General features: G+C 50.8%; 1 protein-coding gene across 7 annotated transcripts in view; it reads right to left on the bottom strand.

Moving 5' to 3' along the window:
- Nucleotides 1-645: 645 nt before the first annotated feature.
- The window catches only part of DACH1 (dachshund family transcription factor 1), a 179,995-nt gene continuing 163,396 nt past the window's right edge, over nt 646-17,244 (bottom strand). For all 7 annotated transcript variants that reach the window (XM_032956263.2, XM_032956268.2, XM_032956264.2 and 4 more), the window contains 2 exons: nt 14,226-14,294; nt 646-2,472 (listed from right to left, as the gene is read on the bottom strand). In XM_032956263.2, the coding sequence (XP_032812154.2) occupies nt 2,435-2,472; nt 14,226-14,294 (107 nt within the window). In that variant the 3' untranslated portion in view covers nt 646-2,434. The remainder of the gene's footprint in view (nt 2,473-14,225; nt 14,295-17,244) is intronic.

Here is a 17,244-nt window from a genome sequence, read left to right as displayed (position 1 = left end):
ACGGCCCCACTGATGGCTTAGCCATGACTACGGAATCGACGCGCAATGCAAGTCTGAGTTCAAACACCATTATAGTGTCAGTTTGAATCGCATGACTGTATGAGGTCATAGCCCATGGGAGTCCGGTTTTAAATACCGCAGTACTGCTGCGGTCAAATCCCAGTGGTTTCGAGTTAAAATCCCATTAAAACCTCCGTTTAAATCCCGCGGTAATTGGCGCTTAAATCCCATTAGCCTGGCCTTCAAATCCCTCAATAATGTGGGTTCAAATCGCATGATGGTTTGAGGTCAATTCCCCATTAGTCCCGAGTTTAAACTCCTTTGTGATCCAAGTTGAAATCCCATGACAGTCTGGGTTTAAACCGAGAGGGCTTTATTACAGCTGCCTCAGTTTCATTTCCCATTGCGTCACCGGTTCGTCCAACAAAATACCACGATGCGATATCTCAACCCGAGTCTCCGGTTCATCTTCCCTCAATTGTCGTTTCAACTCATTTAGTTTGATGAGTTTTTTTCCCCAAAACGGTTATCCCAATCACACTAAATAAGCGTCGCATCGTATTCGTCTCGCGACGCATGTGCGCGTTACGCGGGTGTGCGCGTTACGCGGGTGTGTGCATGACGATTGGAGAGAACACAAAAAAATCCGGACGTCAAGTTTAATATTTTTCTTACGTTTTTTTTTCTTTCAGCTTTTGATTTTTACAAAAAAAAAAACAACGGTCACATAAAAGTTGGAAGTTACAGGATGGGTGCCATCATTTATGAAAGTGTTACAGGAAACCCCGGTCGTTTCACGTGGCACGACGTAAGACAAGTGTTAATATTTTACAGCAAGTATTGTTCACGTGTGTGTGTGTGCGCGCGCGCGCGCGTTCTTCTCAATCGTTTTTTTTTTTGCGCTCGCGTTAAAAATGACTGCAGATTCGTGACTGTACAATGGATCTTATAAGAGCTAACTCTGGCGACAATTAACCGTTGGCATGAGCAACTGCGTCCTGATCTCCCGTTTCGTAATTACATAGTCAAGTGCCGTCGCGTCCCGTCCGTGCGTGTGTGCGTGCGTGTGGGTTAGCGGTGCGCCACCTCCAGCGCAGCCTCCAAGAGCGCCAACCTCCCCCCACCCGCGCCACCGCCGCCCACGGGAAGGGAATGCGAGATCTATAGAATACACCAGGAGGGTTCCCCCCTTAACGAGGGAGCTTCCCGAAAAACACACCACCGCCAACGGCACCGCCACCGCCGGTGAACCCCGACACAGGCGACACTCACGGGAGAGAGGTTTTGTGCACTGGTTGAAGACAAGTATATAAAATCATAAATTACACGAAAAAACTAAGTTTGTAAAAAGGTGCATCTCGTTGTTTTGTTTGTGTTGTGTTATATTCCCGAGCATGGCTGGCTGTAGGGCAGTGCTCTCTCTCTCTCTCTATTGAATTTTGTGTTTGCACCATCGCAAAGTGCCCTTGCATTACGCTATCTTTTTTTTTGGGGGGGGGGGAGGAAGGGGGGTAGGGTGGGTGGGTAAGGAATAGGAGGGAATGTGTACGGACGTGTTGTTGGGGTGGTGGGAGAAGGGGGGGGGTGGTGGGAGAAGGGGGGGTGGGTGGGGGGGGGACGGGTAGGGAAGGGGCACACTCCGTTTTATATTTTACATTTTACAACCACAATCAATATCCAAGTGGGGGGGGGGGGGAGGGATGGATCATAACCCTGACCTCCCCACGCCCCCCCTCAAAAAAACCGCCAGCCGCTGCAGCATCCTAGGGCCCCCCCCCCCATGCCCCAAACACACGTTCATGTTCAGCAACCACAAGTAAAGAAGAAGGGACATGCAGATTCTCACTTCCGCAGACAACGGCCTTCGGTGTCAACAAATTCTCAGCCAGCACCCCCCCCCCTCCCCCTTTATTTAACGAGCCACTCTCGAGCAGCTCCCGATGTGTTTTCGGGTTCCTGGAGAATTCAGCTGCAGAAGAAGAAGAAGAAGAGCAGCACGAGGAGGACGAGAAGGAGGAAGTTCCCGGCACGTGGAGTGAACCGTCGGACGTCCGGTGGCCGCTCGGCAACGCAAACGCACGCGGGGGCAGCCGCAGCAACGGGCATGAAGCACGGATCCCCCCGCACGCCGGGGCACAAACAGGAAATCGCTCGGGAAGAATCGGGGCAGCTTCGGGACCCCCTGGGTTCACGGGGGGCTCGACCCCCGGACATGCCCTCTCCCCCCCACCCCCGCCCCACCTCACCCCCACACGGCCCCCTGGGCTGTGATCACCACTGACCACTTGGCCGCGTGACCCTTGACAACTCCTCCGTTCGTCCGCTCGTTTTAGTCCAAACGCCATCCACCCCCCGCCCCAACCCTGCCCTCCCCCCCAACCCCCCTCTCCCCACAACCCCCTCAACCCAATTCGTTGCCACCTTGACGCCCGGTTCAGTAGAGTCCCGGGTTTTTGAAGTACATCCTCGAATCTGCAAAAGCAACAAAAGAAACAAAGACAACGAAACAAAGACGATCGTGATTAATGACTTGCGATCCAAAACGTGGGTTCGCCGGTTCAATTCCATCCCCCGGCACGGCATTCGAAACAACGGGGGGGGGGGGAATGAGTTTCCTAAATCCCACAGCCCCGACTGTCCACAAGGGAGTGAAGGTAAAAGGAGCTCGTTCACGCCGCTGATGCTGGAGCGGCCTCTGCCAGAACACCCCAGGTTTCATCCCGCACGCAAACACTCATTGATTGGCTGAAAACTTCTTGCTATGCGGAGGATTGCAGAGCTTGGGTGAATGCTGGTAGCGCCGGCTCACTGCCTGGATGCTGCCTTCGGGCTTGGTTGTGATTCCTCGGCGACTGAGAGATGCAATTTGCACGAACGATGACGCTATATGTAAAATTCAACATGATTATTATATAGATATGAAAACATGGGGAGCTCCGCAGAGAGCCCATCTATGTGTAGCCCGCTTCTAAGAGCCGGCCAGTGTTGTCGACAAATGTTTTTGTTCCTGTTAATTGTGCTAGTGTGCCACTGCCAACACAGATGCATTGTCAAGCTATACTGTGTAAATATATATACCATACAAAACGTTAGATTGTCATTGTGCCATTGTCATGTCGAGCGGCAGCACATTTCAATTGAGAACCCTCACGGTAACAGGCGAGCAGTGCACCACCTTGAGCGAGACATCAATCCTTGGGAGTTGACGATAAGACAGCTATTGCAAATGAAATGCGGCTTTTTTTTTGCTGTTGTTGTGGCAACGAGCGGCTGAATCGCGACGGCGCCGTTTAAAGCAAGGGGCTCTCGCGAGCGCGGCACGGTGGGTGCTTCGCCGCCATCCCGGCCACCCGAGTTTGATTCCCGGTGATGGCAGCTATCAGTAAGCGAGTGATGTCAGAACCGGGCAATCTCCCCATCCCCTTCAACCCCCCCCCATCCCCTTCAACCCCCCCCCCATCCCCTTCAACCCCCAATCCCGACCCACCGACCACCCCCCTTCACTGACCGGCGTGAAGTATCGGAAAATAAAATAGCGACGTAAGTGACACGGTGTAGGGAGACCTACACCGTTTGGTGGCTTAAGTACGGCTGGAATGACCACATGCTCTCATTATTTTATGTCCGCGTGAATAAAACGGATTATTTGACGTGCTTTTGGCCACCCCACCCCCACCCCCCCCCCCCACCGATACGTCGCCTCTTACGCACTCTTCCTTTTAAGGCCACAGTGTTATTTTACGAAATGTGCCGAGTTTATTTGTTTTTGTCATGCGTACATCCTAGAGTGGCTCACACTATCCAGCCAGGTGGCTCAACGAGAGGAGCTCACAAGAGGAAGGTTGCGAGTTCAACTCCCCACGGGGGGCAGGCTACAACAACAACCACTTTGCGGGGGAAGCCAACAGAGGCATATAATTTCACCGCCCCCCCCTCCCCGCCATAGGAACGTCGAATTTACAGCACTCGCTCAGCAGAGCCATGAGCAGATGAGCACCAATGCCCCTCGATGGGCATACGCCACACGAGCGGCATAATGATTGTCTTACGTTGTTTCGCGTTCTGTACGCGTGGATTTGAAAGCTCTCTCTCTGTCTCTCGTTCTCTCTTCGAGCGACTTTATTTCGTGTAATTCCAGCAGAGATCAGTGGACGAAGCCGTATCTTTTAAAGCGGCTCACTGCTGCTGCGTTCACATCTCACGGAGAGAGGGGAAAAAGGAAAAAAAAAACACAGAAAAAAAATCCTGCACTCTGAGCCAGTCCCTGGCCATCTGTTCCTTACAAACAGAGAGAAGGTCTATTCCCAGCCCATCTGTTAACCGGGAAATGGGAGGGGGTGGGTTTTGGGGGGGTAGATGGGGGTGGTAGGGGGTGGGGGGCAGGGGGAGGGGTGTGGGGGGAGAGTGTTGGGGGGGAGGGAAGGAGAGAGCGAGGGGGGGGGAAGGACGCCCAGAAAGGTGATGCAGATGGAAAACGCATGGGTGAATATTGCATGATCAAGACAAAATGTAAAGTTGATGATGATGATGATGATAATCCTCGCGATTTGATGGTTTACAAGAGCCCGGCGCTGCCTCAATGGTGTGGCGAAGGTGAGCGAATCAGTAGGTTTGCGATCCAAAGGTCGCCGGCGGTTAGATGCACTCTGCTGACGCGGCGGTTGAAACAACGGTTCCCCTGGGACCTGTACCAAGCAGCAGCAGCACCAACATTTAGATATACAACAGCGGTTGAAGTCGATCAATCGGCAGGTCGAGCGTAGTGGGGTAGAGTGTGGGTACTGCCACCTCTCCCGAGGCGTCTGGCCGGTGTGACGAAGCAGGCCACGAAACACCCTCCCCTCTGGAAGCCGACAGCTCGGCCGACCTCCACAAACCACGCCCTGTCTCCTTAGCGCTGACGTGTACACACTGCACCAGCTACTCGTTTGTCGCTTAGTCGACCTAGTGGAGGCCCAGGACTGGTTCAGAGAATCGTCACTGGTGTTGGCCGTGAGCGGAAGTGGAATTCGGGTGGCCGGGTTCGTAGCACAGCTCCCGAGACCACTACACTACCGCTCCCCACGTGTATATATATGTGGGAGGAGAGGCGCAGTGGTTAGCACATTGCCCTGCGAACCCGGCATCCCAAGTTAAATTCGCACCCATGGAGCAACATCGGTGACAAATATCTATACTAGATCCCGGGCCTCCTCTAAGTCGACTCGGCCTGAAATGAATACCTGGTGCATTGTGTAAACATCGCCACTCAGGAGACCAAGGAGGCCGGGCATGGTGCTGGCCACTCATTCCCTCGTGTTCCGGGCCGGCCTTCATCGGTGCTACAAGCTAATGCCACTTTCCCCAAAAGTCTATTGACGGCTCCGCGGGGGATCTTTAGCTTTGTGTATTATATATACACGCACTTTTTATAGAAAGAAAACCATAGCCACTGGAGAAAACCCACACGTACAAGGAGATAACGCTCAAAAAATCATACGCAATCCCCTAGGGACACTGCGCACTCTCTTGTTATTATCCGCTAAGTGATGTGCGCTGAGATAGCGAAGTGTGCCACTGAAACACAGCCTCCACGCACAAACCTCCACAACCTCCACACAGCCTCAGCCTCCACACAGCCTCCACACATAGCCTTCACAAACAGCCTCCACACACAGCCTCCACGCACAGCCTCCACGCACAAACCTCCACAACCTCCACACAGCCTCAGCCTCCACACAGCCTCCACACATAGCCTTCACAAACAGCCTCCACACACAGCCTCCACGCACAGCCTCCACGCACAGCCTCCACGCACAAACCTCCACAACCTCCACACAGCCTCAGCCTCCACACAGCCTCCACACATAGCCTTCACAAACAGCCTCCACGTACAGCCTCCACGCACAACCTCCACACAGCCTCCCCACACAGCCTCATCTTCCACACAGCCTCCACACACAGCCTCAGCCTCCACACAGCCTCCACATAGCCTCCACACACAAACTCCACGCATCCTCCCCACACAGCCTTCAACGCACAACCTCCACAGCCCCTACACGCAGCCTCCACGTGCCGCTCCTGTTCACCTCTTGTGACCGTTTTGCCCAGAGCTTACTTTTTCGCTGAAGATGTTCTGGCTTGCTGGCAAGAATCGAGGTGGCCATGCGTGACTACAGTGGATTAGGTGTGCCGAGTTCGGAGACATTTTTCTCGTCGCTGGTAAGACTGGAGTATGTGGCACGTGACCAAGGAGAACCTATACGGGTCGGTGGCCCGATAAACGTGACTGAAATGGATCCCTGTGTAAATCTATGAGTGTCTATGTTAAGTCTATGGGTCTCAATGTAGGGTTATGGGTCTCTATATAAGTCTATGGATCTCAATTAATTTGAGTAATTGTGTATCTATGTAAGTCTATGGGTCTCAATGTAAGTTTATGGGTCTCAATGGAAGTCTTAAATTAAGCCCTGGGCTGCGCTGCAACTCAGGCTACACTGACCACTCTCTGCCACGCCACCCTATAGGCGAATCGACCTCTAATGCTCCCTCTAAAGTGTACTTGTCCTGCTCTTCCATGCTGGCCAAACGTCTTGGAGGAGGGGGGAGTAATCACGCTTTACCCCACCAAATGCAACACACACACATCGACTAGTTCATCAACAACACGACTCGTTTAAGTTCCTGAAAAGCCTTCAACACGTGGGTCAAAACGTCGGACATTTGGAGAGCTATAATCCTACTCGCTAACACGGTGGGACGGTGGAACGGGGGGGGGGGGTGAGCGGGGGTGATTGGTCCCAGCGTCACCACGCGCGCGTTTTAAGACGCCGAGTGACATTTGTCATTAACCAATTGGGCCATCAAATTAGCCGAATATTAATATTTACTACCACCCATACCGATAATAAACGTTGTACAAATATACCGGCAGGCTTCACGTTCGTGAAAAAACGCTCGGCGTGCACTCGCAGAGCCTCCCTCCGCTCGCATCACACTTCACAGGGGCTGCTGCTACCGACGCGCTGGGCTGCGCCGATTATGGAATTAATCACGTAACACTAACCAAGGTGCTAATAATTATTACACGCATGCCTTGCACAGTCCTGCGCCAGCTTTAGCTTTTGATGGAGCGGGGGATGGGTGGGGAGGGGGTGTGGTGGATATGGGGTGGGGGAGAAATTGCTCGCAACATCTGCTGAGCAGTTGGCGGATCTTCCCTTTTCTCCGGGAGGGGACACCTTTCAAATTCTCGGTGCGGCTCGAATCACATTCGAGGAGGCGCTGTAAGAACACGCGCAGTCGCATCGCCAAATCCCACACGGACCCCACCACCTCGCCCACCGCAACCCCCCCAAGCCAGTGATCAGGCACGCTGTTGCCAAAATAATTCCGCGACCTAAACATTTGTGTAAAACAGCGCAGCGTGCGCACGCGAGGCTCGTAGTGGAGTTCAGCATTTCAAGTACCGCCGCGTCGGCTTATCGGCCAGACGCAAGGATACGGCCAAAAATATGCCCGCTCCTGTTTTTTGCTCTTGGTTTTGCAGCAGCACAAGGGAGTCGCGTTGGGTTGGGCTGCCGGGTGGTGGCGGCTGCGGTGGTCGTTGGGCGACGTGCGGCAATCAACATGCATCTGATAAAAGCCAGCGGAGTGGCATTGTTTGCCGAGGAAGTTGGGTAAGCGTTTCCCCTCCTTGTGTGTTGTACCGGTAAGGGGGCAAAAAAAACAGCAGTCAAATCGGGCGCATTAATCAGAGTTTTATCAGAGAGCAAAAACATCCCGGCGGCCCACTCACCCTTCCACCTTGCGCACTTCCACGCCAGCAACAGTCCCGCAGATTTATTTTGGGTCAGCTAAAAAAAAAATTGGTACCCGAGTTTAAAAAAAAAACCCAAAAAGCACATTATTTTGATTTGTTATTGCTGAGGTTTTTTTTTTGTTGTTGACGTTTTACGTCTCTCAGTGAGAGACAGGAAACGTAGTAATCAGCGGGAGGGGGGGGGACGTGATAACCAGCCCCTGGTGGAACTCGAACGCCAAAAAAACAAGCGGGCCAGGGCGACCAGAGCCAACGAAGCGTTTCTATTTGTGGTTACTTAGCAAGAAACATTGAATTTCAACCGGAGCGGTCCCCGAGTGAGTCGATGAACGGGGGAAAACAGTTTCCGCTACCCAGCACACCACATCCACTATACTACTCAAGTTAAGGTGCCGATGACTCTCCAGCACGGCCAGCGTCCCCGAACAAAATATTGCGCGACGAATTTACGCCGCCGCGTAAGAAAAAGACAGGGAGAAGGATGAGGGGGGGGGGCAGTGGCGGGGGGGGGGAAGGCAGCGGGTGAAATAGAAGAGGGGCAGAAGATAGGAAAGAGGGCTGAATGTTTTATTCGTGGCGGGTTGAGTAATGTTTTTTCATGGAGGCCCGCGTCCCGCGGAACAGAGGCTGGGCCGCGCCCTTGAGCCAAGGTTACGCGCCGGGTTTGGTATCAATAAAAGCGGCACCAGCACAACCCACACGGGTCAGGGGTCACCTGCCATTGCTTTTAAAAAAGATTGGATCGATTTTTCTTGCCGGCGCGTGATGGTGTGCAGGCTTTCTCAGGCGCGCTCCATCTTTCCAATCTCCTCTTTTTATGTTTTGTCTCCACGCACCCCCAACCTCCCCCCCCACCGCACCCATCCCCCACTCCCCATCCCACCCCTTCCCCTCATCCCCCACCCATCACCCCTTCCCTGAATGACCAACGCTAGTCCCATCGTATCCTCTCCTCCTGTCCCGTTCATTCCCTGCACTCCCCCCCCCCACCACCTCTGCCTCTCACCCCACCTTCACCAGCCACCCCCTCCCCCCTTGCGAAGCAATACTCTCCCAACGACTCGTATAAATTTGTGTTAGCATTTATTTATTTTTCATTAGGTCCCCCTCGATTGTTTGTTATGGTTTATTACGGAGAATGCTGCATGCTCCGCTAGCGCCGCCGCTATTAAGATGTTGCCTGCGCCGCGTGTCCTTGCTGGGTAAACGCACGCCAGCCACAGGCGCCGTAAATAATGCATCATTCCTCAACAACTACTAAGCCCCGCAAATCTAATGGAGCCCAGAGCCCCCCCCCCCCTCAAGCCCACCCCCCAACCCCCACCCCCCACCCCCCCCCCGCACTTCCGATGACTTCCAATACATCTGCCTATTGCGATCCTCAGATGACAACGATCTCCCCGAAGTCCCCGCGTCTGCCCGGCAACGTTAACGGGCGTGGTGGTAGTTTAGTTGGCAGGGTGGTGCGCCCGCTGGGGTAAAATTGCGGGGAACCCCCCCCCCCCCCCCGTCTAATCCAAGACGTCTGGCCAGCAGGGAAAGAAAAAGAAGAGTAGGCCAAATACCCCTCTGGAAGCGGCTGTGTAGAGCTCTCTTTAGGTCCCATTGCACCAGCAGTGGCATGAGCAAGACATTGCAGGGCTTGACCTTTACCGTGGTTTGTGCTAAGCAGGGCTGGATAGAGCTTGTGGATTTAACTCAAACTTTTTATTTTACCAGGTAAGGCCCCACTGAGCTATATAGCTCTTTTTCAGAAGCGACCTGGCCAGAAATGATAGCCCAATGAAGTGGCTTATCACGTGGAAATAAATCGCAGCAAAATCATCTAAATGCATGTTGCTAAATATGTACTGAAAAAAAAAACAGAGGACCCGGAGAAAAATCCACACGACCACGGGGAGAACATGCAAACTCCAAATATACAGGCATCGTCAGGGATAGGATGGAACCCACAACCTCCTCCATACCAGACAAGGGAGAAAATATCTTGCCACCGTGGTGCCCCTGGATGGGCAACAGCCGTACGTAAAGCAAGAGTTGTAGACCCACGCGCCCGTCCGCCGAATCGCCGAATCAAGAACCCGGGGATCCCCCGGCTAGAGATCACCGTGCAGAGCAGACACCGCCACCCCCAACGAAACTCTGAATGACAAGCCGTCTTTGGTGGAAGCGGACAGATTGTGGGGCCCCAGGTGTGGCCCGATTAGCGACATAAAACAATCAAGTGGCTTAATGAGGCGGGACAATGAGCCCACCTGTTTACAGGGGGGGCTATCGGGGAGGGGGGGGGGTACCGCCCGTAGTGGCAGTGGGTGGGTGGGTGGTAGTGGGGTGATGGGGGAGGTTGAATAAGTCCGTTATTTATCCGTATTATTTCCTATGCCGCTTAACTCTTGAGGCCGTTCCAGCCGCCCAGCCCACTGGGCGGCGTGAGGCGTAAGCAGGGAAAAAGTAAAAAGCGCAGGGCCCCCAAGCGACTCGAGGGGCACTGTGGATTCCTGGAACAAAAAAAATATGTAGATGCACCAAATATCAGCTCGAACGGAGATCCAAATTAATATAAAACGGACACATGAATATAACATAAACATACCAAGGCCAATTCTTTGGTTCTTTAGGTAAAGTCACGTGGTAGGCTTAAAAGAAAATAAACCACGACGTTTCGGGTGCAACACAAGTGTCCGCCACCTGATGACGAACGCTTGTGTTGCGCCCGAAACGTCGTGATTTAATTTATTTTCTACCTACTACGTGACTCTACCGAAATAACCAAAGAGTATGGATTCCTGCAGTCACGAAAGCTTCAAAATCAAGATCATACCAAGACAATTAATCTCTCGTCTCAATCTTGTCTGCAGCTCCCTTGTCCCGTCTCACTGCATCCGTCTCTTGTCGGCATCCCTCATTTCACTATCATTCTGTCTCATCTGTATCTCTCCTCTTATCGCAATACAGCTCTATCTTTTGTCCACGTGTCTCTCCTCGCAATACATCTCTATGCATCTATGTGTCTATCATCGCACGAGGATTTTAAGGATTGTTAACGCCAGCACCCCCACAATCACCGCTTCCAGCCGCTTGACCGTCCCAGCGACGGTTTTGTAACCGTCGCCGCTATTTAACTTTTCTCTCTGCTATCAAGTAGAGGCATTGTATGAAATGACGACTTACATATACAGTAAAACCCTGGATTGCGAGCATAATTCGTTCCGGAAACGTGTTTGTAATCCAAAGCACTCGTATATCAAAGCGCACATATATCAGTTGTGATCACGTGATGCTCAGCAGACAAAGCGTATACGTACTACTCGTATAGCAAGACCTCGCTCGTTTATTAAATTAACATTTATTTAAACAAAAAATTGCTCGTCTTGCAAAACACTCGCAGACCAAGTTACTCGCAATCCAAGGTTTTACTGTGCATAGATATTCCTCTTTCGAGCAGCGTCATTGATTCATGTGGCGCACCATTTATGCGAGTACTGTTTGAGTGGGGTTTACATGGCCAGGCTTAAACCGGGACAGCGATTAATTACAAAACACGAGTAGCATAGCGTTCGAATAACACGCAGTACAGGTGGTAGTGCAAGGTGGGGGGGATGTGACGTGATCGGTGTCTCTGTAAGCAGATATTAACTCAGGGAATTATACAAAAAAAAACCTCAACTCATTCATCAAAAATAGCGGTGGCCTTAAAATAAGAAATATATAAAATAGGTGGCCTATTGGGCAATCGCCCTTCTTAATAAAATGTTATGTGCTTGTGAGATGGGCCACTGCCCCGAACGTCGCCTATTATATATATTTTTTAAGACCACGCAGTGTTGTTTTTGACGAGCGTGTTGAGTTGTTGTTGTTGTTAATTGTGCGTGTGCACCATTGTAAACGCAGTGGCGGCAGCAGCACCATCACCAAGTTAGCAGAGACAAGTCGCGGCTGGATTTAACTCGAGAATCTGAAACTCCCAACTTCTGCGCGGGTGTTTGCGGTCACACTGCCGCTGTGTGTCTGTGTGTGTACGTTGAACTTCTTGTGCACCGCACGTAGCCAACTGTGCCAATCGGAGGTGCGGCGGGATGGAAATCGGTAGGTAGAGCTCTCCAATGTGTACTCGGGTTGTTGCGTTGTTGTTATTCTTGCTCTGCGTATTGCTCGGCACGGTGTGTTGGGCGCAGCGTCGGACAATCGTGACCAAACTACATGCGGGACTACAACCACAACACACGTCGGAGGATCGTCTGGAACTACCCTGTAGATTCCGGATTTGTCACACCTATTTTTATTCATTTACACTTTGAATTAAAGTGCATAAGACTGTGTGTATATTTGTGTGTTAAATGGGGAGTGGTGGTATAGTGGTTAACGCACTGCTCTACAAACCCGGCGACCCGAGTTCCATTTCAGCTCATGGCCAACATCGGTGAAGAATATCTCAAGCGGTCCTTGGCCTCTCCGAGGTCAACTAGGCCTTAAAAGTGAGTACCTAGTGCGGTGTGTAAACATCAGCACTCGGACGGGGTACTAGCCAGACCACTTCGCTGATATCACCTGCCCCAAGAGCCGTGCACCCCACACAGGGTGATGGGGGGGGGGGTCTTTGTCTTCGCATAAATATAAGACGAGTGCTTTCTTAATTAAACTTCATTGTCTTATCACAAACTCAAGTGGTGGGTGGTGGATCACTGGACGGCTGCGGGCATGCGGATTTACGGGGCGGTGTTTGTGAGTCGTGGGGTCTCCTTGGTTAATTAATGCATCATGCCATGGGTTCCCACACATTCCCACATTCCTTCACTGGACGCCTCCTCAATAATTCCACCCCTACAAACCCCCCCCCCACCCCCACAAGACTGCCCTGCCTAACTTCCTGAACATTCCCAGAGAAGCTCCGCATAATTCACGAAACAGTGATCCCAGGGAACGGCGAAATGTTGAGGTTGGGGGCCCAACCTCAACATCTCACGCACACGGCTCAATTCCTCACCGCGGTGTTTTCCAGAACGCTCCTGCTAGCCTGGCTTGGAGTCGGGATTATCGGCATAAGGCAGAACCACTCGAGTACAAGCTAGGTTTCTCTGTAATTATAATAGTTTTACATTATTGTACGGGATATTCCTATAATCGTATAAGCAGGTTTATAAGTGAGTTAGGAGAAAATAATTAGAGACAGATGTGGCAGGGTGCCAAATCAATCCCCGGAACGGGGTTCCAGACAGTTCTAGCTGAAATTAAGCACCACTTCCACAATGCGACGATAATGCGATACATGTCCTATTAGATACGTCCTTGTCTAGCCATCGCACAAAGACGGTCACTGCATCGCGAGCTTTCGTATGCGCTTCTGTGGCCGTCTGGAATGCTCTTCCTTCCGATATTAGGAAGCCACTGGAGATATGCACTTTTAAATCATCTAGATTGAAAACTCACTTCTTTAGAACTGTTTTTTTTTAGTTTGTTGTCCTTCCTCCGCACCTCCGATTAACATTGTTGGCTACGTATGGTGCGAAAGACGTTCAACATATGTAAGGGTGCACGATAAATCGTATCGTCTGTTTAGCAACTAATTATTATCATCACTCGTTCGATGTTTTTTTACATATATTTCACGGCAAAGTATGAGATAACGATTACAGATATTACCCACTTTATATTCTTGGTTCTTTCGGTAAAGTATTGTTTCCCTTCTACGTGGTGACTTTACCGAAAGAACCAATAATAATGAATCCCTGCAGTCACGAAAGCTTTAAATAAAAAAAAATACCCACTTTGTTCGTGCTTTGTGAAACGATTTTCCCCACTCAATAAAAGCATCGCGGTTGTTTGTCACGTGATGGTCAAACCGATGCTTCAAATTGCTGCAGCAGGTGTAAATATTCGCCGAATTAAGTGCAACACCAAATGTAACGATTGGCATTTTTTTGTGCAGTCGCTGGTGACTTGGTGACTTGGCCACGACCATCAACTGTCACACCTGGAACCGGAGAAGGTGGACATCATCGCGAGTGTCCAAAACCTGCATTTAAACCCAGGACCTCAGCGACGCCATTACAATGCTCGGACACGGCCGTTTTGAACCCCCTGAGACAATTGGCCATGATTAAACTAAAAAAAAAATATTTTACCGGGTAAGACCCATTGAGTGATACAACTATTTTGCAGAAGCGACCTGGCCATAAATGAAAGCTCAACAAAGTGGCCTATCACGTGGACATTTAGAGTATAGCAAACCAGATATTCGAAATGCATGTTTCTAAATATTGAGGGGAAAACCAGAGGACCCGGAGAAAAATCAACGCGACCACGGGGAGAACATGCTAACTCCAAATATACAGACATCAGGGTCGGGATCAAACCTATAACCTCCTGTATACCAGGAAAGGGAGTTAACATCTCGCCACCGCGGCGCCAACAATAATGAACTCACCTTGTTGAGCCACTCTCTCGTTCTCCCCCTGTCCGCTTCTCTCTCCCTCCATCATGGGGCTCAGTGGCTCTGTATCACACAAAGACAAAGATTCCCCATGTAGCCTCTAGCTGACTATTGGGGCAAGAGCTGTTCGCGGGCACTTAGCAATGCCTAGCACCTGCTCACCTCTGAATCGTACACATTACACATACGCACACACGCAAGCACACATACCTGCAAAAAGACAGAGGCACAAACACACACCCACACATACCCACAGACACTCATACCCAGAGATGCATAACCATGTACAAGTGTATACACAAGTTCAGACACAACCACATGCACACATGCATGGGCAAATACAAAACACATGTACATATGCAAAGACAAAGACCCCCAATAGCCTCAATGGACTTTTGGCGCAAGTTTTGTTAGCCCGAGGAGATGAGTGGCCAGCACCACGCCCGGCCGCCTTTGTCTCCCCAGTGATGACGTTTACACACTGTACCAGTTACACATTTAAGGCTCAGTCGAACTAGGGGAAGCCAAGGCCCGGTTCAAATATTCACCACTGTTATTGGTGGTGAGCGGGAATCGAACCACCGTGCCACTGCTCCCCACACGCGCGCACACACTAACACACACGCGCACACACTCACACACGTGCACACGCAAACACGTGGAAACACGTGCACGTGCACAGGTATGCACATACACACACGCACGCGCACACGAACGCGCACAGATGACACACGCACGCACCCACAACTCAGGCACGCACCCCGCACAACTCCCTTTGAAATATTATACCCTCCAACTAAACGACCCATTACTGCAGGATGGCTCTCATTTATGGGGCGGCCCCTTATACCCGGAGTGCACTTTTATGTGTGCACGCCAAGTGTAGGATCCGGGACCCAGTGCCGGCCACACGAGACTCTAATGCAACATTACTTGATTGGCCTCCGAGTCGTATTTTAACCGTGGTGGCGTTGTTGTCGGTGGGTGCGCGTGTGAGCAGCAAGCGGCAAAGCGCCGACATAATGATCAGTGATGACTGGAAGGGTCGCGGAACGCACACGCACACACACACACGCACGCACGCACGCGCAAGCGGGCGACTGGGCGGGCGCGCTAATCCATTTGAGGGTCCGGGTCGCCTTTCCTAGCACCGCCGGCAGGCAGTGGGGGAGTGGGTGGGCAGGGAGGAAGGGGGGTAGGCTACCGGGCGGTTTTGGTGCTAAATGTTAAAGCCTTGGACGCTCTCCCGGCATCGCCTTTTTTGGCCGCGGTGCTTAGTATTTACATTTTTTTGCGAAACAAAAACACGAAAGAAGAAAATATATTAAAATCAATCCGCCTCCACCGCCCCCCTATAAACATGCCCTTCATGAATAGTGAGCCCTCCCGCACATTTTAATTTGGCGCCGTGGATTTTTTTCGAATCACATCTGCCGTTTTGCATTTTTTTCAGTTTTTCTCCATGACAAAAACTGCCACAAGTTTTACGTTAAAATCTTAACGCCCCGGCGATGGTTTGCGGACACGCACTTTTTTTTTCTACAAACATTTACTGCCAACAATAACAAATTTCTTTAACAACCACACCAATGGCAGCTGATCCCAGGAATTCTGCTACTTGCTCAGAGAATCCGCAGCGGCAGATTTCTGTTTGCAGCAGATAATTCAAATTATGAATAAACGGACAAAACACATTTTCAGTCAAAGTTAAAATCCTGCTGCTATCATATCTGGGGATGGAGCACCCAGTTCCTACCTCACTGTGCTTGACAGAAGTCACCATAAAGCAATCAAAATAACTGATGATCCAGCACTCATTGATTCACTCCAGCCAGTCACTCACTCACTCACTGGTGGTTAGTCGTTTCACTCTTATTATTGGTACTACCGTGGTTAATGTCCCCACGAACTCTGCTCATTGATTCATCCACCAATGTTGAGGACTCGGTCTAGCAGACACTGACTGTTTCGTCTCGTCCACAGTATATGTTCATTCACTACCACACTGCAGGTCGCAACAATACACTCACAGCCACTCACCCACACACTCACCCACTTACTTACTTACACACACACTAACCCACTTACTTACACACTCACTCACACACTCACCCACACATTCACCCACTTACTTACACACTCACTCACACATCCACTCACCCACACACTCACCCACTTATACACTCACTCACACACTCACTCACACAATCACTTACACACTCACTCACACATCCACTCAGCCACACACTCACTCACTTACACACTCACTCACACATCCACTCACCCACACACTCACCCACTTACAGACTCACCCACTCACTCACCCACTTACACACTCACTCACCTACTCACTCACTCACCCACTCACTTACACACTCACCCACTCACTCACCCACTCGCTCATCCACTCACCCATTCACTCACACACTCACTTACACACTCACTTACACACTCACTCACCCACTCACCCACTCACTCACCCACTTACACACACTCACTCACCCACTTACTCACCGCACTGTAGGTCAAAACACTTCTCTTTGTGCAACACACGTCACTTGCACTGCTTCACTCTCGAATCCCCTCCTCTCAGCATCGTCCCTTTTCCCCAAGCTATTACGAAAATAACTTTGCTGATAATTAAAAAACACATGTCTATTACAACTTTGACAATAGTGCTGTTTGTTGCCGGCGGCTTGACATTTTGAGATTTTGGGTCTTTGCTCAACAACTGTGATAAAAAATAAAATAATAAATTTACATCTGACGGTGGCACACAGCAAACGTTAGATTTGTTTTTGCCGTCCGTGTTTGGTGTGAAAACTTCTTAATATTCCAAGATGTATTTTTTTTTTCTTCAGGACATAAATGAACCATGGGCAGAAAAAGAATATTTATCAGGCACCGGTCCAGCGAGCCCCCTAGACACCCCTTCCTTCTGCCACACCACTGACAATTCACAGTAGGGGGAAACAAAACAAAAAACCTCAACACTTTGCCGTCAATAACGCCG

This window comes from Petromyzon marinus, chromosome 18 (genome assembly GCF_048934315.1).
Source record: "Petromyzon marinus isolate PM22_M1 ecotype Great Lakes invasive population chromosome 18, UKy_Petmar_22M1.pri1.0, whole genome shotgun sequence".
NCBI classification, from domain to species: Eukaryota; Metazoa; Chordata; class Hyperoartia; order Petromyzontiformes; family Petromyzontidae; genus Petromyzon; species Petromyzon marinus.
Note: the sequence above shows the minus strand (reverse complement) of the source record. Positions and strands in the feature narration are given on the sequence as shown.